Source organism: Suncus etruscus, chromosome 4 (genome assembly GCF_024139225.1).
Source record: "Suncus etruscus isolate mSunEtr1 chromosome 4, mSunEtr1.pri.cur, whole genome shotgun sequence".
Taxonomy (NCBI): domain Eukaryota; kingdom Metazoa; phylum Chordata; class Mammalia; order Eulipotyphla; family Soricidae; genus Suncus; species Suncus etruscus.
The window spans coordinates 49,305,828-49,325,255 of record NC_064851.1 but is presented as its reverse complement, the minus strand read 5'-3'; the positions used below and the strand labels follow the sequence as shown (position 1 = coordinate 49,325,255).

General features: G+C 41.5%; 1 protein-coding gene across 1 annotated transcript in view; it reads right to left on the bottom strand.

Annotated features, from left to right (window-relative positions):
• The window catches only part of FBP1 (fructose-bisphosphatase 1), a 40,973-nt gene extending 22,357 nt beyond the window's left edge, over nucleotides 1–18,616 (bottom strand). The window contains exons 1-2 of the mRNA XM_049772320.1: nucleotides 18,421–18,616; nucleotides 1,709–1,871 (exon numbers count right to left, since the gene is read on the bottom strand). Of these exons, the coding sequence (XP_049628277.1) occupies nucleotides 1,709–1,871; nucleotides 18,421–18,590 (333 nt within the window). The 5' untranslated portion in view covers nucleotides 18,591–18,616. The remainder of the gene's footprint in view (nucleotides 1–1,708; nucleotides 1,872–18,420) is intronic.
• Between the last annotated feature and the right edge of the window lie 812 nt (nucleotides 18,617–19,428).

The following is a 19,428-nucleotide window of genomic DNA, read 5'->3' as shown; positions in this document are numbered from 1 at the left end:
TAGGGTGTGAATTTTAAAATGTTCTACAACAAATTAGGATAATTTTGATTCCCTGACTTCTTTCTCTTACAAATCACCCTTACTGAAATAGAGGAAAAATTTCATCTGCAAAGGAGGAATATACTTATAATAAAAGCAATAATAGAGAATTAGGGGAGACTCACGGAATATTAAACAAATTCAGTCTACATGCCTAGAATGGCCAAAGGCCTTGCAAAGCTTAACAGGAAATAACATGAATTTTGAATGACATTTTGCAGGATCATGTAAAACAAATTAATTGAGTAGATGACTTCCTCTCCTGCTTAAAAAAGGTGAAGACAGGGTAACAAGTAGCCTCTTTAAATTCATCTTCTGTTTGTATTTTTTTTCCTTCTAATTTTACCCTTTCACATTTCCAAAATAAGAAAAAATCAAAAACCCATATAACTACAATTCACATCTTAAAAAGGACTTTTTTTTTAAAATTATAGGATTTTTTTTTCTATAAAAGCTCTGGGGTCTGGAGAGATTGCAAAGAGGTAAGGAGTTTGCCTCACATGCAGAGAGACAGTGGTTTGAATCCCAGCATCTCATATGGTCCCCGAGCCTGCCAGGAGCAATTTCTGAGTTATAGAGCCAGGAGTAACCACTGAGCATTGCCGGGTGTGACCCGAAAACAAAAACAAAAATCAAAACAAAATAAAAAACCAAAAAGCTCTGCATACAGTTTCTTTTCTTTCCTTTTTTTCTTTTGACTTTTGGGCCACACCCAGCATTGCTCAGGTCTTAATTCTAGCTCTACACTCAGAAATCGCTCCTGGTAGTGATTAGGGGACCATTTGAGGTGCTGGGACTCAAACCCAGGTTGGTTATGTACAAAGCAAGTATTGTACCCGCTCTACAGTACATATACTTTCATTCACTATTTGAATAATAAATAATTGTTATGCCCGTATGATGCACCAGGTATTGGGCTAGATGTTAGAATACAAAGAAAAACATCTCATTCTCTTTCTTCTAAGCAATTAGGTTAATAGTGATTCCAGTAGATTTTTTTTTTTTTTGATTTTTGGGCCACACCCGGTAATGCTCAGGGGTTACTCCTGGCTATGTGCTCAGAAGTTGCTCCTGGCATGGGGGACCATATGGGACACCGGGGGATCGAACCGCGGTCCGTCCAAGGCTAGCGCAGGCAAGGCAGGCACCTTACCTTTAGCGCCACCGCCCGGCCCAATTCCAGTAGATTTTAATGCATAAATCATTCACTATAATTCATGAGAAATTTATGTTGAAAGTGAAGTTGGGTCTGCATGTTGGAAATTTGATGGAGGGAGATAATCCAAAAGGAAAGATAAGAGAATTCCAATTTTGAAGTCTTGCATATTACTATAGTGTGTTCCAAGTCTGAGAACAAGAGATAAAAGATAATCACATGAACCATAGTGGGAGTGTGCACAGTGAGGTCACATTGAAAAGCTGAGAGTATAGTGAGTGCTGAGGATGTTGCTCAGGGTAGAGCACTTGCATGAATGAGACACTGGGCTCAATCCCTAATATTTAAAAAATAAAATAAAATAAAAAGCACATGTCAGACTTTAAGAGCAAGGTGGAATGCATGAAATGATACATTTAGGATGATTCCTAGGAATTCAGCTAAACTGAACAAGTATCATTTATAAAGCTAGAAAACAAATTGTTTCATAAGAACACAGAAATTCAAACCCACTCTTTTCTCGGGTTCTATTATTATGGCTTCTTTATCTTCTTCTGACACAAGAACACAGGTGGCAAAGGATGACTTTAACATGTTAATAACCAGGTCGTTAGAGAGAACATCCAGTTTCTTCACTTGATCACCTGTCACATTGGTAGACCCAGCAATTCCATAACTAGAAAGAAGGAAAGTAACAAAAGTATAAAGTTATATATATATATGTATATATACACACACACTTATAAACCCACTGAAAATGAGGATTTAGAAGAATTTAGAATAAAGGAATTCGATTCAACAAAAGTGTTCAGCTCTTTAGATCGACTGCTGAAGAGAAGAAAATATTATAACTCACCTTTGTCCCTGAACAAGTACATCTTTCTAGTTAAATCCAGATTTCTTAATCTGTTTTTAATTATGGTTCATAATGAGGCTTTTAAAATATCTTTCCTAATCACATGCCCTATTAAATTTTAATAGATGGGAATAGTAAAGAGTACAAAGGTTAAGGCGCATGCCTTGTTGTGGCTTATCAAGATTGGACCCCAACACAGGATCCCCTGAGCATCACTTGTTATGAACCTGGAGGCCTCCAAGTACTGTAGAGTGACCCAAGTAATCTGTCACTACATCCTCTTGCCTCATATTGAAAATAGATTGTTTAGCCAAGTATAAGCAGAGGAACCCCCAAACTCCTGAGTACCTCTTGGAAACCCTCCAAAATTCTTTTATGTTTTGCTTTGTTTGGGGCCACATCTGGCAATGCTCAGAGGTTACTGTTGGCTCTACTCAGGAATCTCTCCTGGCAGAGCTCAGGGTACCATCTGTGTTGCTGAAAATCAAACCTGATTGGCCATGTGCAATGCAAATAACCTACCCATCATACTTTAAAATTCTTTTTAAAAAATTAAAACAGTGGGCCCGGAGAGATAGCACAGCGGCGTTTGCCTTGCAAGCAGCCGAAACAGGACCAAAGGTGGTTGGTTTGAATCCCGGTGTCCCATATGGTCCCCTGTGCCTGCCAGGAGCTATTTCTGAGCAGACAGCCAGGAGTAACCCCTGAGCACTGACTGCTGGGTGTGGCCCAAAAACCAAAAAAAAAAAAAAAAATTAAAACAGTGAAGATATACAATATATATAGGATATATCTTATACATAATATATTATATATATATATTACATTATAGTACTAATTTTTTCTGACAGGAAAGAACAGGGGATGAGTATTTGCCTTGCAAAGAACTGACACAGTTTTGATTCATGGCACCCTATCTGGTCCCTTGAGCCCATCAGGAATGTTCCCAAAGTACAGAGCTAGGATTATGTCTGAGCCTTGCTGGTGTGGTACCCCAAAAATACTGATTTGTTTTTACCTCTTCATATAACTAATATCTATTTTCAAGTGCATTGGTTAAAGTATAACAAATACTTTGAGTCACAGCAAGCAAGCCAGGAAATTTCTCAGGTAGGAGGAAACAAAAGAAACAGTGAAGGAATTCTTTTTTGTTTTTTTTTTGTTGTTGTTGTTTGTTTGTTTGTTTTTTTTTTTGTTTTTTTAGGCCACACCCGTTTGATGCTCAGGGGTTATTCCTGGCTAAGCGCTCAGAAATTGCCCCTGGCTTGGGGGGACCATATGGGACACAGGGGGATCGAACCGTGGTCCTTCTCTTGGCTAGCGCTTGCAAGGCAGACACCTTGCTTCTAGCACCACCTCGCCGGCCCCACAGTGAAGGAATTCTATGGTTTTAGAGGTGAAAAACTTCTAAAAGAAAAAAAAAATGAAAAAAAGAAAGAAAGAAAAAAAAAAAAAGAAAAAATGTTGCTTGGTCTGAACCATTCATTTTACAAAGGAAGAAGCTCATATGATACCAGTGACCTTGTCTAAACCAGAAAAAGATAGCAGACATTGGCATGGGGTGCATAGGGTGGGCTTAGAGTAGATAACTTTAACTTCTAGGCCAGGGTTTCTTGGTAATATAGCCACTGAATCTTGTATCTCTGTCGAGAGAAAATGGGTCCAAATCAGAAATATCCAAACTTAAATGCATCATCTGACTTGACTGTCTCCATGAGCACTGACCAGAGAGGAGTTTCAGCAACTTTTCTAATCTGGAACTTCCCAGATTTCCGATCCAGGCTTTCAGCAGATCTGGATGTAAAGCCCAACTGGAGCTGTGTATCTATTTCCCTGAAGGAAGGTAGTGCATATAAGCAAAATCTTTTCTCTAGCTCTCTAACACCTTCTTTTTAGCTGTTGGAGTGTTCCCCTCTTGTGTCATTTCAGATTTGTATTACAACAGAGATGGAGAATCACAGCTTGCAACCAAATTGACCACATGAATTAGCTTCTTTGAGTGGATCTTTAATCGGTGATTCCAATCAGCAGAAACATGAGATCATCATCTCCCTTATTGCTCTTCACCAACAGATTACTTCATCAGCCAACCACTATCTGATATTCCCCTTATTCATGGATCTTTTTAACAAATAGAAGAGGGGGGGTTGTTGTCATACATCTGCAAAATTATGTTAGTTTTTCCTTTTTGAGTTAATTAGCACAAGTACCCTTAATTACATCAACCCAGACCCTCAGGTGAACTCTGGCTAATAAAAGGGGAAGGGAAAAAGAGCTAGAACTTGGCTGGCTCAGTAAAATCCAAGAAACTGCTCAACACTCCCTGGCTGAAATGCACCTTTTCCCATGATCCTATCTAGGTTCGTGTGCAAAACTGCAAGCTGAGACCCCATACTCTGCAAAGATACCTATCTGACCCAAACTCTGCTTGTGCTGGTATTTGGTCTTAGATCTCTACGGTCTTCTCGAAGTAAGTGAAGGCAGTCTCCCTACCCTTCCCATACGTCCAGAAGCTCTGGCAGCCAAGGGATATCCCACTGCTGCTACCACGTCAGCCACAGACCCTGGAATTCTTGGAACATGCGGTCACATATGCAGCTGCACAACACCTCCAAATATTTCAGTACTGACACCTTATAGGAACCCACCAAATTAGAGGTGTAAGTGGCATAAAAGCCACCTAAAATGAATAAAAACAATAATGCAGAATGCTCAACTAGTAACAAACAGCTTATAAACTTTCAGACAATTATTCCATTGTAAGATTTAACTTTTTTTGTTTTGTTTTGTTTTGTTTTTTGGGCCACACTCTGTGACGCTCAGGGGTTACTCCTGGCTGTGCACTCAGAAATCGCTCCTGGCTTGGGGAACATTATGGGACACCGGGGTATCAAACCAAGGTCCATCCTAGGTCAGCCATGTGCAAGGCAAATGCCCCACCTGCTGCACCAAGATTTAAAAAATCCCCCCCCCAAGATTTAAAAATTTTTACAAATTTTCTTTTACTTAATATTTTATAATCCCATTACCATTTAGTTGTAACAAGAAATGTAAAGTAAATTATTTTGTGCCTGCCAAGGGGAACAGGCTTGTGAGTGGGTGGGAATTCAGGAACAATGGTAGAGGAATGTTACATTGATGGTGGGACTGAGGTTGGAACATGGAATGCCAGGAAAAACTGTATTATGAGCAACTATGTAAACTACAGTGTATAAATACAGTAATTATTTTAAAAATCTCGCCCTTTATTGCTAATTTACAACAATGCCAACAATGTGCTGAGTAATGCTGTAATGCTTTCAGTTTTTCCATGAACAGTGCCCATTCCATTTTTCTCACAGTATCACCATTTTTGTAGATCCACACATATTTGCCAAAGAATTGAGTCCATTAAAAGGTCCAGAAAACATAAAGCATGGGGGCCGGAGAGATAGCATGGAGGTAAGGCCTTTCATGCAGAAGGATGGTGGTTTGAATTTTGACATCCCATATGGTCCCCCGTGCCTGCAAGGGGCGATTTCTGAGCATAGAGCCAGGAGTAACCCCTGAGTGCTGTCGGGTGTGACCCAAAAACCAAAAAAAAAAGAAAAAAGGAAAAAAGAAAAGAAAAGAAAAGATAAAGCATGAATTCTTCTCTTTTTCTTAGTGTTGGTCACTTAGACAATTTCCGGTAAGATTACTGTTCTGACTGACCAGCAGTAAAAGCTCTTTTGAGTAGAAATGTGATTTGAAGGAGTTCCCACACTTTTGTGTTGATGGTGATGATATACATAACTATACCATTATTGCAAGGTACTCTTGGCATATGATCTTAGCACTTGAAGCTAATTATGAGTGGTGTTTCTTACACCACCCTGAATTGTTCACTTGGCAGGGTCTAAGTCAAAATGCTATCAGGTTTGGAATGCTGCCAAACATGACTAAAGGAGACTGTTTCATTGAAGCAGTAAAGGTTTCTGAAACTCTGACAGAAAAATAAGAGAGAGAGAGAGAGAGAGAACACGCTCCAATCCATCAAGAAACTAATTAGTTGAAGAATATATGACATTTGTTTCAAACCCATTTTAGAAATTATGAATTTTGGGCTAAAGTGGTGGTGCAAGCAGCAGAGTGTTTTTGCCTTGCAAGTGTTAACCTGGGACAGACCCCCACGGTTCGATCCCCCCAGTGTCCCATATGGTCCCCCAAGCCAGGAGCAATTTCTGAGTGCATAGCCAGAAGTAACCCCTGAGCATCACCGTATGTGGCCCAAAAACCAAAAAAAAAAAAAAAGAAAAGAAAAGAAAGAAATTATGAATTTCTCTATTCTAATCAACTATGTTATACTTAAAAGTTTTCACTCTAGGGGCCGGGCGGTGGCGCTGGAGGTAAGGTGCCTGCTTTGCCTGCGCTAGCCTAGGACGGACTGCGGTTCGATCCCCCGGCGTCCCATATGGTCCCCCAAGAAGCCAGGAGCAACTTCTGAGCGCATAGCCAGGAGTAACCCCTGAGCGTCACAGGGTGTGGCCCCAAAACCAAAAAAAAAAAAAAAGTTTTCACTCTTTTCTGTTGGCCACGTCAGGAGAGCAGTGTATCTTGTCTATAGGAGTGGGAGTAGGCATAAGCTTCACTCCTGATAAGGCCGCTCACACCTATAGAGTCTATAGAATTCCTCAAACTACAGCTCTCCAAGGACTCCAGACAGACTAAGGGGACACGAAGAGACCTCATTTGGATTTTTTTTTCTTTTTTGATTCTTGATCACATCTAGTTGTACTCAGCGATTACTTCTGACTATACTTGTGGTGTGATTAGGATGACCATATGGGTGCCAATGATTGAAATTGGGTTTGCCGTGTGCAAGGTCAATGCCTAAGACAACATTTTGAGGAACTTCTGTGCCTACCATTATGAACAGAAGGCATTGGTCACACCCTGGAAGGAATTTGAACCATAAATACTTAGATTTGCCCACAGTCTAAGACTTTGGCAATAAATGAATTTTCAGGGATGTAAAGAAATTATCACATAATCTTCTCAATAAACAACAAGAGGCTTCTAGAGATTAATTATAAGTTTCACTTAATAAAAAAAAGAAAAGAGCCAAAGGGTGGGCCAGAGCAATAGCACAGCAGCTTTGTACATGGCTGACCAGTTTCAATACCTGGGATTCCATACTCCTGAGCCTGCCAGGAATAATTTCTAAGCACAGAACCAAGAATAATCTGAGTACTGTTGAGTATGGCCCCAAACAGAAAAGCCAAGGGGTGAAGAAATGGGTTCATCAGGTATAAACCTCTAAACCAGGTATAAACCTTAGATCAACTCCTCCATTCCATTTAACAAAGGATTCAATAGTAATCTGCCACTGTTCACATAGAAACAGAAAGCATTTTGACTAAGCCAAAGACATTGCATCAAGAAAACTCTCCTGGGGCCGTAGAGTTAGCATGGAGGTAATGTGTTTGGCTTGCATGCAGAAGGTTGGTGGTTCGAATCTCGGCATCCCATATGGTCCCCTGAGCCTGCCAGGAGCGATTTCTGAGCATAGAGCCAGGAGTAACCCCTGAGCACTGCCGGGTGGGACCCCCACAAAAAAAAAAAGAAAATTCTCCTAACCTATCACCAAGGTTAAACATTAAAGACTTTGCTTCATTGCTGGGGCTCTGAACCATGAGGGTTAAAACCTGCTTCTGTCATATTCTGAGCAGCCTTGGACAACTCACTTTGCATTTCTAACCTTTGGTTCTTCATCTTCTTTTTTTTTTTTTTTTTTTGGTTTTTGGGCCACACCCAGCGGTGCTCAGGGGTTACTCCTGGCTGGCTGCTCAGAAATAGCTCCTGGCAGGCACAGGGGATCATATGGGACACTGGCATTCGAACCAACCACCTTTGGTCCTGGATTGGCTGCTTGCAAGGCTGTGCTATCTCTCCGGGCCCGGTTCTTCATCTTCATAAGGGAAAATTGGAATATGTGTTTCAAAATATGAAGAAGTGGAAGTAGAAGAGTTAATAGAGATAAAGAGCTTATAACCCAATACACAGACAAGTTACAGAAAGTGTTCTTATTCCATTTCCATGCCTATCTCTCTTTATGTCTAATTTTTAGTCCCTGGGAAACAAGATGTGTGTTCTAGAGATATTTGGGTTCAAACTCTCCCTCTCATTTATTATGTAACCTCTATAAAGTTGTCTAAGCTCCTTGTTTCCAGAATTACCAAGAATAAGGGTGAAAGGGCCAGAGAGATAGTATGGAGGTAGGGCATTTGCCTTGCATGCAGAAGGTTGGTGGTTCGAATCCCAGCATTCCATATGGTCCCCTAAGCCTGCCAGGAGCGATTTCTGAGCATACAGCCAGGAGTAATCCCTGAGCGCTGCCAGGTGTGACCCCCCCCAAAATAAAAAAAAATTTAAAAAAAAGAATAAAGGTGAAAGTTACCCCTGGCTGACAACAGTAAAATGGCAACCTTCACTGTTTTTTTTATTCATCTTTTGTTTGGGGGCCAAGCAATCAATAGTCAGGGGTTAATCCTGGCTTTGTGCTCAGGAATAACTCCTAGTAGTGTTCAGAGGACTATATGGGATGCTGGGATTGTACCCTAGTTGGCTCCATGCAAGGCAGCTGCTCTACCTACTGTTCTATTGCTCATGCCCCATCATCACTACTTTTTAATAATTACTTTATTTAAGAACCATGGTTATCAAATTGTTCATAATTGAGTTTTAGTCATAGACTGTACACCACCCTTCACCTGTGCACTTTTCCCACCACCAGTGTCCCTTGTTTCCTTCCCACCCATCCACCCACACCTGTCTCTGGGGCAAACATTTTACTTCTCTCTTTTTCTCTCTTTATCTCCTTCTCTCTCTCTTTCCTTTTTGACACTGTGGTTTGAACTGCTGTTAATGAAGGTATAGCATGAATGTCACTTTATCCCCTCTTTCAGCTTCCAGATCATGTCTGAGTGATCAGTTCCAACTATTATTGTCCTAGTAGACCCTTCTCTACTCTAATTGCACTCACCTGCTCTTTGTGATGAGCTTTCTACCCTGGGATGGACTTCCTGATCCTTATCTCTATTATCTCTGGATATTATTACCATATTGTCTCTTGTTTTTTTATATATATTCCACAAATGAGTGAGATTATTCTATGACTATCCCTTTCTCTCTGGCTAATTTATTCATATTAATAATTTCCATGCCCATGCATTTATAAGCAAATTTCATGACTTCATTTTTCCTAATGGCTGCATAGTATTCCATAGTGTAGATATACCACAGTTTCTTTAGTCACTCATCTGTTATTGGGCACTTGGTTTGCTTACAAATTCTCACTATTATAAATAGTGCTGCAATGAACTTAGAAGTTTAGAGGGCATTTTTGTATTGTGTTTTTGGGTTCCTCAGGTATATGCCTAGGAATGGTATTGCTGGATCATATAGGAGCACAATTTCAAGTTTTTTGAGAAATAACCATATTGTTTTCTTTTAAGACTGAGCTAAATGGCATTCCACCAGCAGTAAATGAGTCTTATTCTCCCATCATTAGTGACAGCACTGGTTGGTCTTGTTCTTTGTGATGTGTGTCAGTCACTGTGGTGTGAGATGGTATCTCACTGTTGTTTTCATTATTAGTGATGTGAAACATAATCATGTGCCTTTTCATCACTATTATTAATGGAACTCATGAGCATCCACTAAGAAAATGTTAATCGGTGAGGAAAAGTCTGTCCTTTAAGTTAGTTTTTCAGGAAACTACTGGAAAAATAATCAATAACTGTGTCAGATGTAATGGGCAACAAAAGAAAGTGCTCCAAGTTGCCTTTTAGATAAATTCTCATTATTATTTAATTTAAATTAAATTATTATTTAAATTAAATTATTATATTCTTGTTATTTTTATTCATCATTTAATATGTGTATGATATTTCATTTCTATTTCACATTAGTTAGATCTGCAGTCCAGTAATTTAAGTTTGGGGAACTGTCCTGTCAGATTTAAGCTTGTGTAATTGTTCATTTTTAAAAAGTATATATTATTATTTTTACAATAAGAAAATATTGTTTTATACTTGCATTGCTGCTACATCATGCTCACCACAAGAGTTCCTGGACCTCTTCACTATTGTCACAAACCCTCACCAAACCCTCCAGCATCCCCAAATCACAGATCTCTTGCCATATCTCAGGATTTGTTTCCATTGAGGATTATTTGATCCCTGTTTTTACTAAATAGTACTTTATATAAGATTAATAATTTAAATGCAAAATCAAAGTAGAAAAGATTTAGGAACATTAGTTAAAAAGAAGAAAAATATTGGGCCTGGAGAGACAGTACAGTGATAGGGTGCCTTGCACACAGCTGATCCAGAACAGACAGTAGTTCGAATTTCAGCATCCTCTATAGTCCCCTGTGCCTGCCAGGGGAGATTTCTGAGCACAGAGCTTGGAGTAACCTGAGCACAGCCAGGTGTGACCCAAAAACCAAAAAGAAACAAAAAAAGAAAAGAAGACGAGGAGGAGGAGGAGGAAGAGAGAAAGAAGTAGTAGTAGAAGAAGAAGAAGAAGGAGGAGGAGGAGGAGGAGGAGGAGAAGGAGGAGGAGGAGGAGGAGGAGGAGGAGGAGGAGGAGGAGGAGGAAAGGTCTAGAGATATAAAATTAGGCCAAAATTGTCACTTTTAAAATCCATGAATGAAAATGAAGTTGTTCTTTGAAATCAGAGGACATTTGTCCATAAGCTTTTAAGCTAAAGTGTGGAATGATAACATAAATATTTAAAACATACCGTATTTGCCAGCATATAAGACGACTGGGCGTATATGACAAGCCCCTAATTTTGCAGTTAAAACATAGGTTTAGGCCTATATTCGCTGTATCAGACAGAACGTTCCTGTGCTGCATGTGTTCCAGTGCTCATGTACCACAGTGAGCCAATCACAACAAGCAAAGGTTCAAAGGTTATACTGTAATAGACTTCCTCTCTGACTCTGGCCAATTTGACAGTGTAGATTCGGGTCCAGAACATTGTCTAATTTGCATGCATCAAAAGCCTGCTTGGATTGGCTGAGTTAGAGAGGCGGTCCGAGCAGCCTTGCAGTGATTGGTGCAGGATCGAGTTAGAAAATTTATTTTGTGGCAATATTCAGATAATTTTCGTTTAGCGGCATATTGAGACATTTTTCGGGATCTACTCGGCTATAAGACGACCCTGATTTTTTGGTTGACTTTTTTTTGTTTCAAAAGTCGTCTTATACGCCGGAAAATATGGTAACTAGATGTTTTCTGGAACTAGATATAACATATATGAAAAAATAACTTTAGAAAATTAGTTTATTTTATTGTCCAGCTTAGAAATGGTGGCTGAACTTGGATGTTGAGATGTGAGAGGGAAAGAATTTGTCAGGTTATTTAATTTATTTTTTTAATTTTTTTTTTTTTTTGGTTTTTGGGCCACAGCTGGCAGCGCTCAGGGGTTACTCCTGGCTCTATGTTCAGAAATCGCTCCTGGCAGGCTCGGGAGACCACATGGGGTACCTGGATTAGAGCCGTCCTTCTGCGTCTAAGGCAAACGCCTTACCTCTGTGCTATCTCTCCAGCCCCAAGGATATTTTAATATAAATTTATAACTGGATAAAAGAGATAGTAGTGGAGATATCAAACATTTGTTCTTCTAGAATGTTTCCGGGAATCCTCTTTTCTAGGTTGATGCCTAGATAGATAGATAGATAGATAGATAGATAGATAGATAGATAGATAGGTAGGTAGATAGATAGATATGTATACACACACACACACACACACACACACACACACATATATATTGAGCTAACCTTTGAGTAAAACGCTTCAAAAGCATTTCTGAAGCACATTCTGAGATAGGAACCAAATGGAAACCAGAAATGCAGTTCACAAGAACTGATTCTGCTTCCTTTTTTTTTTTTTGGTTTTTGGGCCACACCTGGTGGTGCTCAGGGGTTACTCCTGGCTGTCTGCTCAGAAATAGTTCCTGGCAGGCACGGGGGACCATATGGGACACGGGGATTCGAACCAACCACCTTTGATCCTGGATTGTCTGCTTGCAAGGCAAACACCGCTGTGCTATCTCTCCAGGCCCTTCCTTTTGTTTTTAACTAACTTCAGATCCTTTCTTCCTGATACTGACAGCATACAAAAAAAATAAATAAATAAGTGGGAAAACCTGTTCTCAGAAGACTTCATTGAAGAAAATGAGAGGCAGAGTATTATTTAGTCTTTATCACTAAAGTTAATGGTAAATGATTTGCTATTGATTGAATCTGATGTAAATGATCAACCAGGAACATCCAGGAACATACAAGGGTCATATCAGAAACACATTGAAGGGGCCCGAAAGATACCTCAGAGGATTGAAACACAATTTTGTAAGTGCCTAAGATTTGATCCCTCTAATCACATAATCTCTAGAACACCAAGGGAGCAGCACCCAAACACTGCCAGGTATGCCCCAAGTGGGAGAAAATATATCTTATAAAGTGTGCAAAATCTAGGGGCCAGAGTGGTTGTGCTAGCAGTAGGGCATTTGCCTTGCATGTGCTAACCTGGGATGAACAGCGGTTTGATCCCCCAGCGTCCCATATGGTCCCTTAAGCCAGGAAGGATTTCTGAGCACATAGCCTGAGCATAGACCTGAACATCACTGGGTGTGGCCCAAAAACCAAGGGGGGAAAAATGTGCAAAATCTAACGTCATAACCTCTGTGACTTTGTTTTGTTTTGTTTTTTGGCCACACCCAGAGGCGCTCAGGGGTTACTTCTGGCTCTGTGCTCTGAAATCACTCCTGGCAGACTTGGGAGACCATATCTGGGTCCGTCCTGGGTCAGCTGCATGCAAGGCAAACTCCAGCCCAACTCTGTGACTTTGAAGATGAATTTAAGCATGTATTTTAGCCAACCTGTGATTCAAAAATTAAATTTATTTAATTAAAATTATTTGTTATTTTCTTCCACCAAGCAATGTAGAGAACTCTCTTTATATATAAAAGCAACTTTTCTGGTCTCCAAATGAAGGACATGATTTAATGAAGCATCATTAGACAAATGTAATGTCTCAACATCATATGATGATCTCATTAGGAATACAAATACCTACTGGTGACATACATGTAGTTCACTATTAAGGAATGCAAAACAATATAATAGTAAAAACTAATCAAAAAATCTTCAAAGTAAGGCAATTGCCTTGCATGTGGCCAACCTAGGTTCAATCTATATGATCTCCTGAGCACTGCCAGGAGTGCTTCTGAGTGCAGAGCCAGAAGTAACCCCTGAGCACTTTTGGTGTGGCCACAAAACAAAACAAAAATATCTTCAATTTAGGAAGAAAGTGGTAATATTGGTATTCACTTAACAAAGTGAGATTATTTTTGGATAACACTCTGAAGCTGAATTAAAAAAAAAACTGTCTCCATCTCACAAGAGTTAAAATTGAGGTATAGGGATGTTCTGGCAATTGCCTGAATCCTCACAGGTATTGATGGACAAACCAGGAATTTGAATCCAGTGGCATATCACTCTAAAATGTTCTCTTAAGAGCCTAATGTTTCTGTTCTGCCACTTCTAGTATTATTTCCTCTTCCTCTCTTCCTGTCTGCTTCAAGCCAATGTGCAAACATTCAATGGCCAAATCTTTAGTCAGAACTTCATACTTGGGCCGGAGAGATAGCACAATGGTAGGGCATTTGCCTTAGACACAGAAGGATGGCAATTTGAATCCCGGCATCACAAATGGTCCCCCGAGTCTGCCAGGAGCGATTTCTGAGCACAAATCCAGGAGTAACCCCTGTGACCCAAAAACCAAAAACCAAAAAAAAGAAAAGAAAAAAAGAACTTCATGCTTGATTTCCAGACCAACACCTTCAACTGCATGCTAGACAACACCCAGTTACCAACTGGGTAACTCTTTTGTTTGTTTTTAGGCCATACCCAACAGTATTCAGGGATTACTTCTGGCTCCACACTCAGGAATTATTCTTGGTGGGCATGGGGGCTATATGAGATGTTGGGGATCAAACCCAAATCAACAGCCTGCAAGGGAAGTGCCCTCCCCCTTGTACTGTTCCTTCTAGCCCCTCCAATTGGGTAACTCTAAAAGCTCAATATAGGAGATAAGAGCTATATAAGAGCTCACTAAAATATAGAACTCATATTCTCATCCTTCACCAGCTCAAAACACATGCTACGCTATGGAATCTGCTTATCTGCTTTGTTTTGATGTCAAAATACATGACTCAATAGAATAGCTCTCTCCTCTCTTGCTTCTTTTTTTGTTTGTTTGTTTTTTGTTTGGGGGCCACACCTGGGGCACTCAGGAGTTAACTCCTGGCTGTAAGTTCAGAAATCTCTCCTGGCTCAGGGACCATATCGGACACTCACTGAGGATCAAACGCAGGTCCATCCTGGGTCAGCCGTGTACAAGGCAAATGCCCTACCACTGTGTTATTGCTCTGGCCCTCTCTTTTGCTTCTTTTCTCTGCTCTTCTCATCAGTACTACAGTCAGATTTCTCCTAGATCTCTTTCTCTCCTTTAATTATCCTGTTTTTGTTTCTGCTTTTCTCTTTTTCTTTGCAAATAGATTCCACTTTATCTCAGCCTTCATTTTTCAACTCCAGGCTTCCAGCCATATCGTCCCTAAATCAGTGTTTATCATGCCAAGTCCCTACTTAAAAACAGTTCCCTTTTATCATGCCAAGTCCCTACTTAAAAACAGTTCCCTTTTATCATGCCAAGTCCCTACTTAAAAACAGTTCCCTTTTGCATGCCCATAAATATGAATTTTCCCTTGCCATTTGATACCCCCCCCCCAATATACTCACCAATTCAACTTATACCCAACAAAGGTCTCAGTGAATTAATTCTTCAGTAAATTTCATATGCCTAGAGGGAAAGTGTAGGCCACCAGTGGACAGTTTTCCCAAAAGAACTAACGACAAAAAAAAAATGGGGGAAAACTTGGATTTGAATCAGGAATCCACTGGGACAACTTGCAGATTGCTGACTTTAGCTACAAGTGAGGAGAAAGCTGGTAAGGCTTTGGAACATGGTCCGCATTGTCCTCAAAGAGAAAAGCTCTACACAGCTTTGCTAAAATGAATTAATGAATTACATCCTCGGAAGCAATTCTTAATTCAAATTTTAAATTTTTAGATTAATAGGTATTATTTAGATGTAGATGAGCATTAACTAGTTTCTGCAAAATTAAGAAAGATGTAGCGTAAGGTGAAAAAAGATATGCATCATGTCTCCTAACACCACAATTCCAATTTCTAAAAGGAAAGGATGGATTAGATGACTTCTGAGGTTTTCAGTTTATAATATTAATTTAGGATTCAATGAACATTTTAGGATGAACAATGAGAAAGTTATATGCCCAACTGTTGTTTGAGAGAAGAGGAGAGCAAGGTACTGGTTCTATTTCAATATTTAGATGACTTCTTGAGATATCTAACCATAACTGAGAACAATAACTGGTTCCTGTGAGTTTCTGGATTATATCTGCACTCATCTGTCCCCATTCTGGGGCAGTCTTTGATACTAATGAGCAACTTGAGTCACACTGGCTTTATCCAGAATGGAAAGGCTGGTAATAAATGTAATTTGGAGGCCTCTCTGAGATCCTATCTTATTGGTGCCAGCCTGATTCATGTCACAATGAGATAGCCTGGCTTTTAATTTCCCACAGGAGTATACTTCAAGTGTACAGATTCTAATTTTCCTCACCAGCCATGCACATAACTTGGTGCCAAACTGTCTCATAAGTACAATGCTTTCCAAAACAAAGTTCTGCAAGATACCAAACACTGGTGAAAAATGAAACAACTCATAAATGTTCATGCAATGAAACATATAACAGCTGAGGAATATTTATATGTCCTGACATTGAAGGATGTTTATAATATCTTATAGAATAATCAAAGTCAACTGCAGAAATATATATGTAAAAACATAATACATATATAATATATTACACATATCTAAATGTATATATGTGTGGCACAATTCATTTGCTATTTATGGATGGGTCTATATCAATGTCTCCCTGGATAAATTTATATAAATCTAAAGAACTATCTGGTGAAATAACTATTAATAGAAGACATACCAAGGAATGGAAAAACGTCAGTTTCACTTTTTCCTTATATGTTCTTTTGAGAGATTTGATTTTCTGTCACTAAGAACTACTTATTAAAAACTAATTAATATATATATATATATTTGATTTTTGATTTTTGGGTCACACCCAGCAGCGCTCAGGGGTTATTCCTGGCTGCACGCTCAGAAATCACCCCCGGCAGGCACAGGGAACCATATGGGATGCTGGGATTCGAATCACCATCCTTCTGCCAAGTCAAACGCCCTACCTCCATGCTATCTCTCTGGCCCTGTAATTAAGAATATATTTTAAATTGTACAGTTGGGGCCTTGCATACAGAAGGTCGGTGGTTCGAATCCCGGCATCCATATGGTCCCCCGAGCCTGCCAGGAGCGATTTTTGAGCATAGAGCCAGGAGTAACCCCTGAGCGCTGCCGGGAACAAACAAACAAACAAACAATTCCCTTGATAAATTGTACAGTTATCTTGTTTTTAAAAATATCCATATATTACATAAGTAAAACTGTTACCACTAGACAAAGTTGGTAAATTTTGTTTTAGATATATATATTACAGAAACAAAACTTACGACCTTTGTCTAGTTCTAATGTGTCAAAATCTCACTATCTAGTTTTTTAAAAGATGGAAAAGAGGGACCAGAGTGATAGCGCAGCAGTAGGGCACTTGCCTTGCACGCAGCTGACCCAGGACGGACCTGGGTTCGATCCCTGGTGTCCCATATGGTTCCCCAAGCCAAGAACAATTTCTGAGCTCATATCCAGGAGTAACCCCTGAGCGTCACTCAGTGTGGCCCAAAAACAAAACAAACAAACAAAAAGATGGAAAAGAGGGGCCGGAGAGATAGCACAGCGGTAGGGCGTTTGCCTTGCATGCCTTGCAAGCTGCTTACCCAGGACCAATGGTGGTTCGAATCCCGGCATCCCATATGGTCCCTCATGCCTGCCAGGAGCGATTTCCGAGCAGAGAGCCAGGAGTAACCTGAGAGCCCTCGGGTGTGGCTAATAATAATAATAATAATAAAGATGGAAAAGATGTATCTCAAAGGAGGCCTCACATTTCTGAATCCACATTGGAGTTGCTGTTGTTTTGTTTTGTTTTGTTTTGTGGGAGGGGGGTTGGGTCACACCCGGCAGGATCAGGGGTTACTCCTGGCTCTACACTCAGAAACTGCTCCTGGCAGGCTCAGGGGACCTTATGGGATGCCGGTATTCAAACCACTGACCTGCAGGCAAGGCAAATGCCCTACCTTCGTGCTATCTCTCTGGCCTCCACATTGGAATTGTAATAGTGCTGATATTTTAACACAAAAAAAAGTGTCAAGAACTCTACACACACACACACACACACACACACACACACACACACACACACACACACACACACCAAAACCCCAAAGGCTGGTAAAACTGTGAGGTCACTATTACCAAAGTTACTACTTGTTAAAATGTAAAGACATTAATGGTTTCTTAAATCTCTCAGAACTGTATTATTAAGTGGGGTAGGCAGAGGGGAAAGGGTAGGAGTAATGGAGTAATGGAGTCATAATCATCCATTTGTTTCGATCCTCCTGTCCAAGCAAAGTCAGCTCCTAAGCTGAGGAGCTGAGGAAGCCGGGAGCACCCCTTCAGTAAGTGGCTGCCTATCTCTCGCATTCCCAGGGGAAGAGCCCTGAGCTACACAGAGGGAACCCAGGTTGCAGGAGTGGATCAATAGCTTTAGTGGCATCCCCAGTGTGGGGCAAGTGACAGCCCAGGTGAACAGTAAAGAAGGTAGGGATCAGTGTAACACACTAAAGCATGATGAAATCAACTTCCAAGGAATAAAAGTCCCTCTTGCTCTGCACTGCCTGTGAATCCCTTGCTCCCTACAAGTGGGAGCCAGCAGCCATCTCCCTCTGCCAGGAACTTGCCCATGCACCATACCCAGTGCTGTGCTCTGCACAGGTAATAGTAGTTCCTGGATTTTTGGCCTGCAGGCCCCCCTCCCAGGGCCTCTCCCTCCATCAGGACCTGAAGGTCAGAAACCCTCCAGCAGGTGTGAAGGTCAGTACAGGCCTGGGGCTTTTCTGACAGTGAAACAACAGAGAGAAGAGGGAAGAGCAGCACGCGCAGGTCCCTTCCCCGCGGCACTTTCCTGCACGGGGCAGGACGCACACAAGTAGGTTGACAGGGCTCCTGGCTGTCCCAGAAAGGGTGACAGGGTAGGCTGCAGCGGGGCGGAGTGGCCCGGGACACTCACAGGTTGGCGATGCCCGCCTTGCGCACGGCGGTGGAAATGGCCTTGATGGCTGAGCACAGTGAGTTGAGCAGCTGGGTCAGCTCTCCCGTGCCTTGCGCCTTCCTGCCCTCCTCCAGGACGAAGCGGGTCAGGGTGACGATGTCCGTGTCGAAGGCCGCCTGCTCCGTCATGCTGGTGGCGCTGGGACCTCTCTGCAGCCGGGCCGTTCAGGTGCACCGTGGGACGAGGCAGTTGTGCTGCGGGCGACACTGGCGCGTAAACCTTGGGCTGCAACTTAGAGTGTCACTGGCACCTCCTGCCCCTGGGTCCAGGGCACTCTGCGGGCGTTGGTTCCCGCCCCGACCCCTCCCCGCCTCCAGGACACCCGCCCCGCCCTTCTCACCCGGGACACTCTGCTTCGCAGCCGCCTCCCCAGTTCCCAGTCTTGGCCAGTGGCTCCCTAAGGACCCCTGGAGAAAATGGAAAGGTGCTCCACGTGCTCCAGGGCCGCCTGGATGGAGAAGGTTTGCAAAGTCTTCCAGGCGTCCTCCCCACGTAGCCTTCCTGCTTGCCCCCACCCCCTGCCTTCTTGGCCCCTGCCTGGCAGGTCCCCGGGTTTTGTGGGTTTCCTGTTTCTTGTCAGTCTGATTCCCCTATTTGAGGTTTCTCTACTTCTCGAGACTCCTATGATTCTGTAGTTACTGGGACTTCAGTGTCCAGTATCTGCATTTTGCAGAGGGAACAGGCACAGACAAAGGGCAAGTTCACACTGAGAGGGAAGCTAAGTGGGGTAGGGGCGATGACCGGATAGCCAGAGGCCACAGTCCTACCATTAAGGCAATTCAGCCACTGATTTAGGGCAAAAATATACCTAGCACCAACTATGTGCTACTAATAGATTCAGGACAAAGCAGGTAAAACTCTAGCTTTGTCTCCACATTTCAGCAGAGACAATAATGATGAGCAGGAAATAGACCAGCACGTTGGTGAGTACAGTGCCATAGAAAAGAATGAAATAGGAAATAGCTA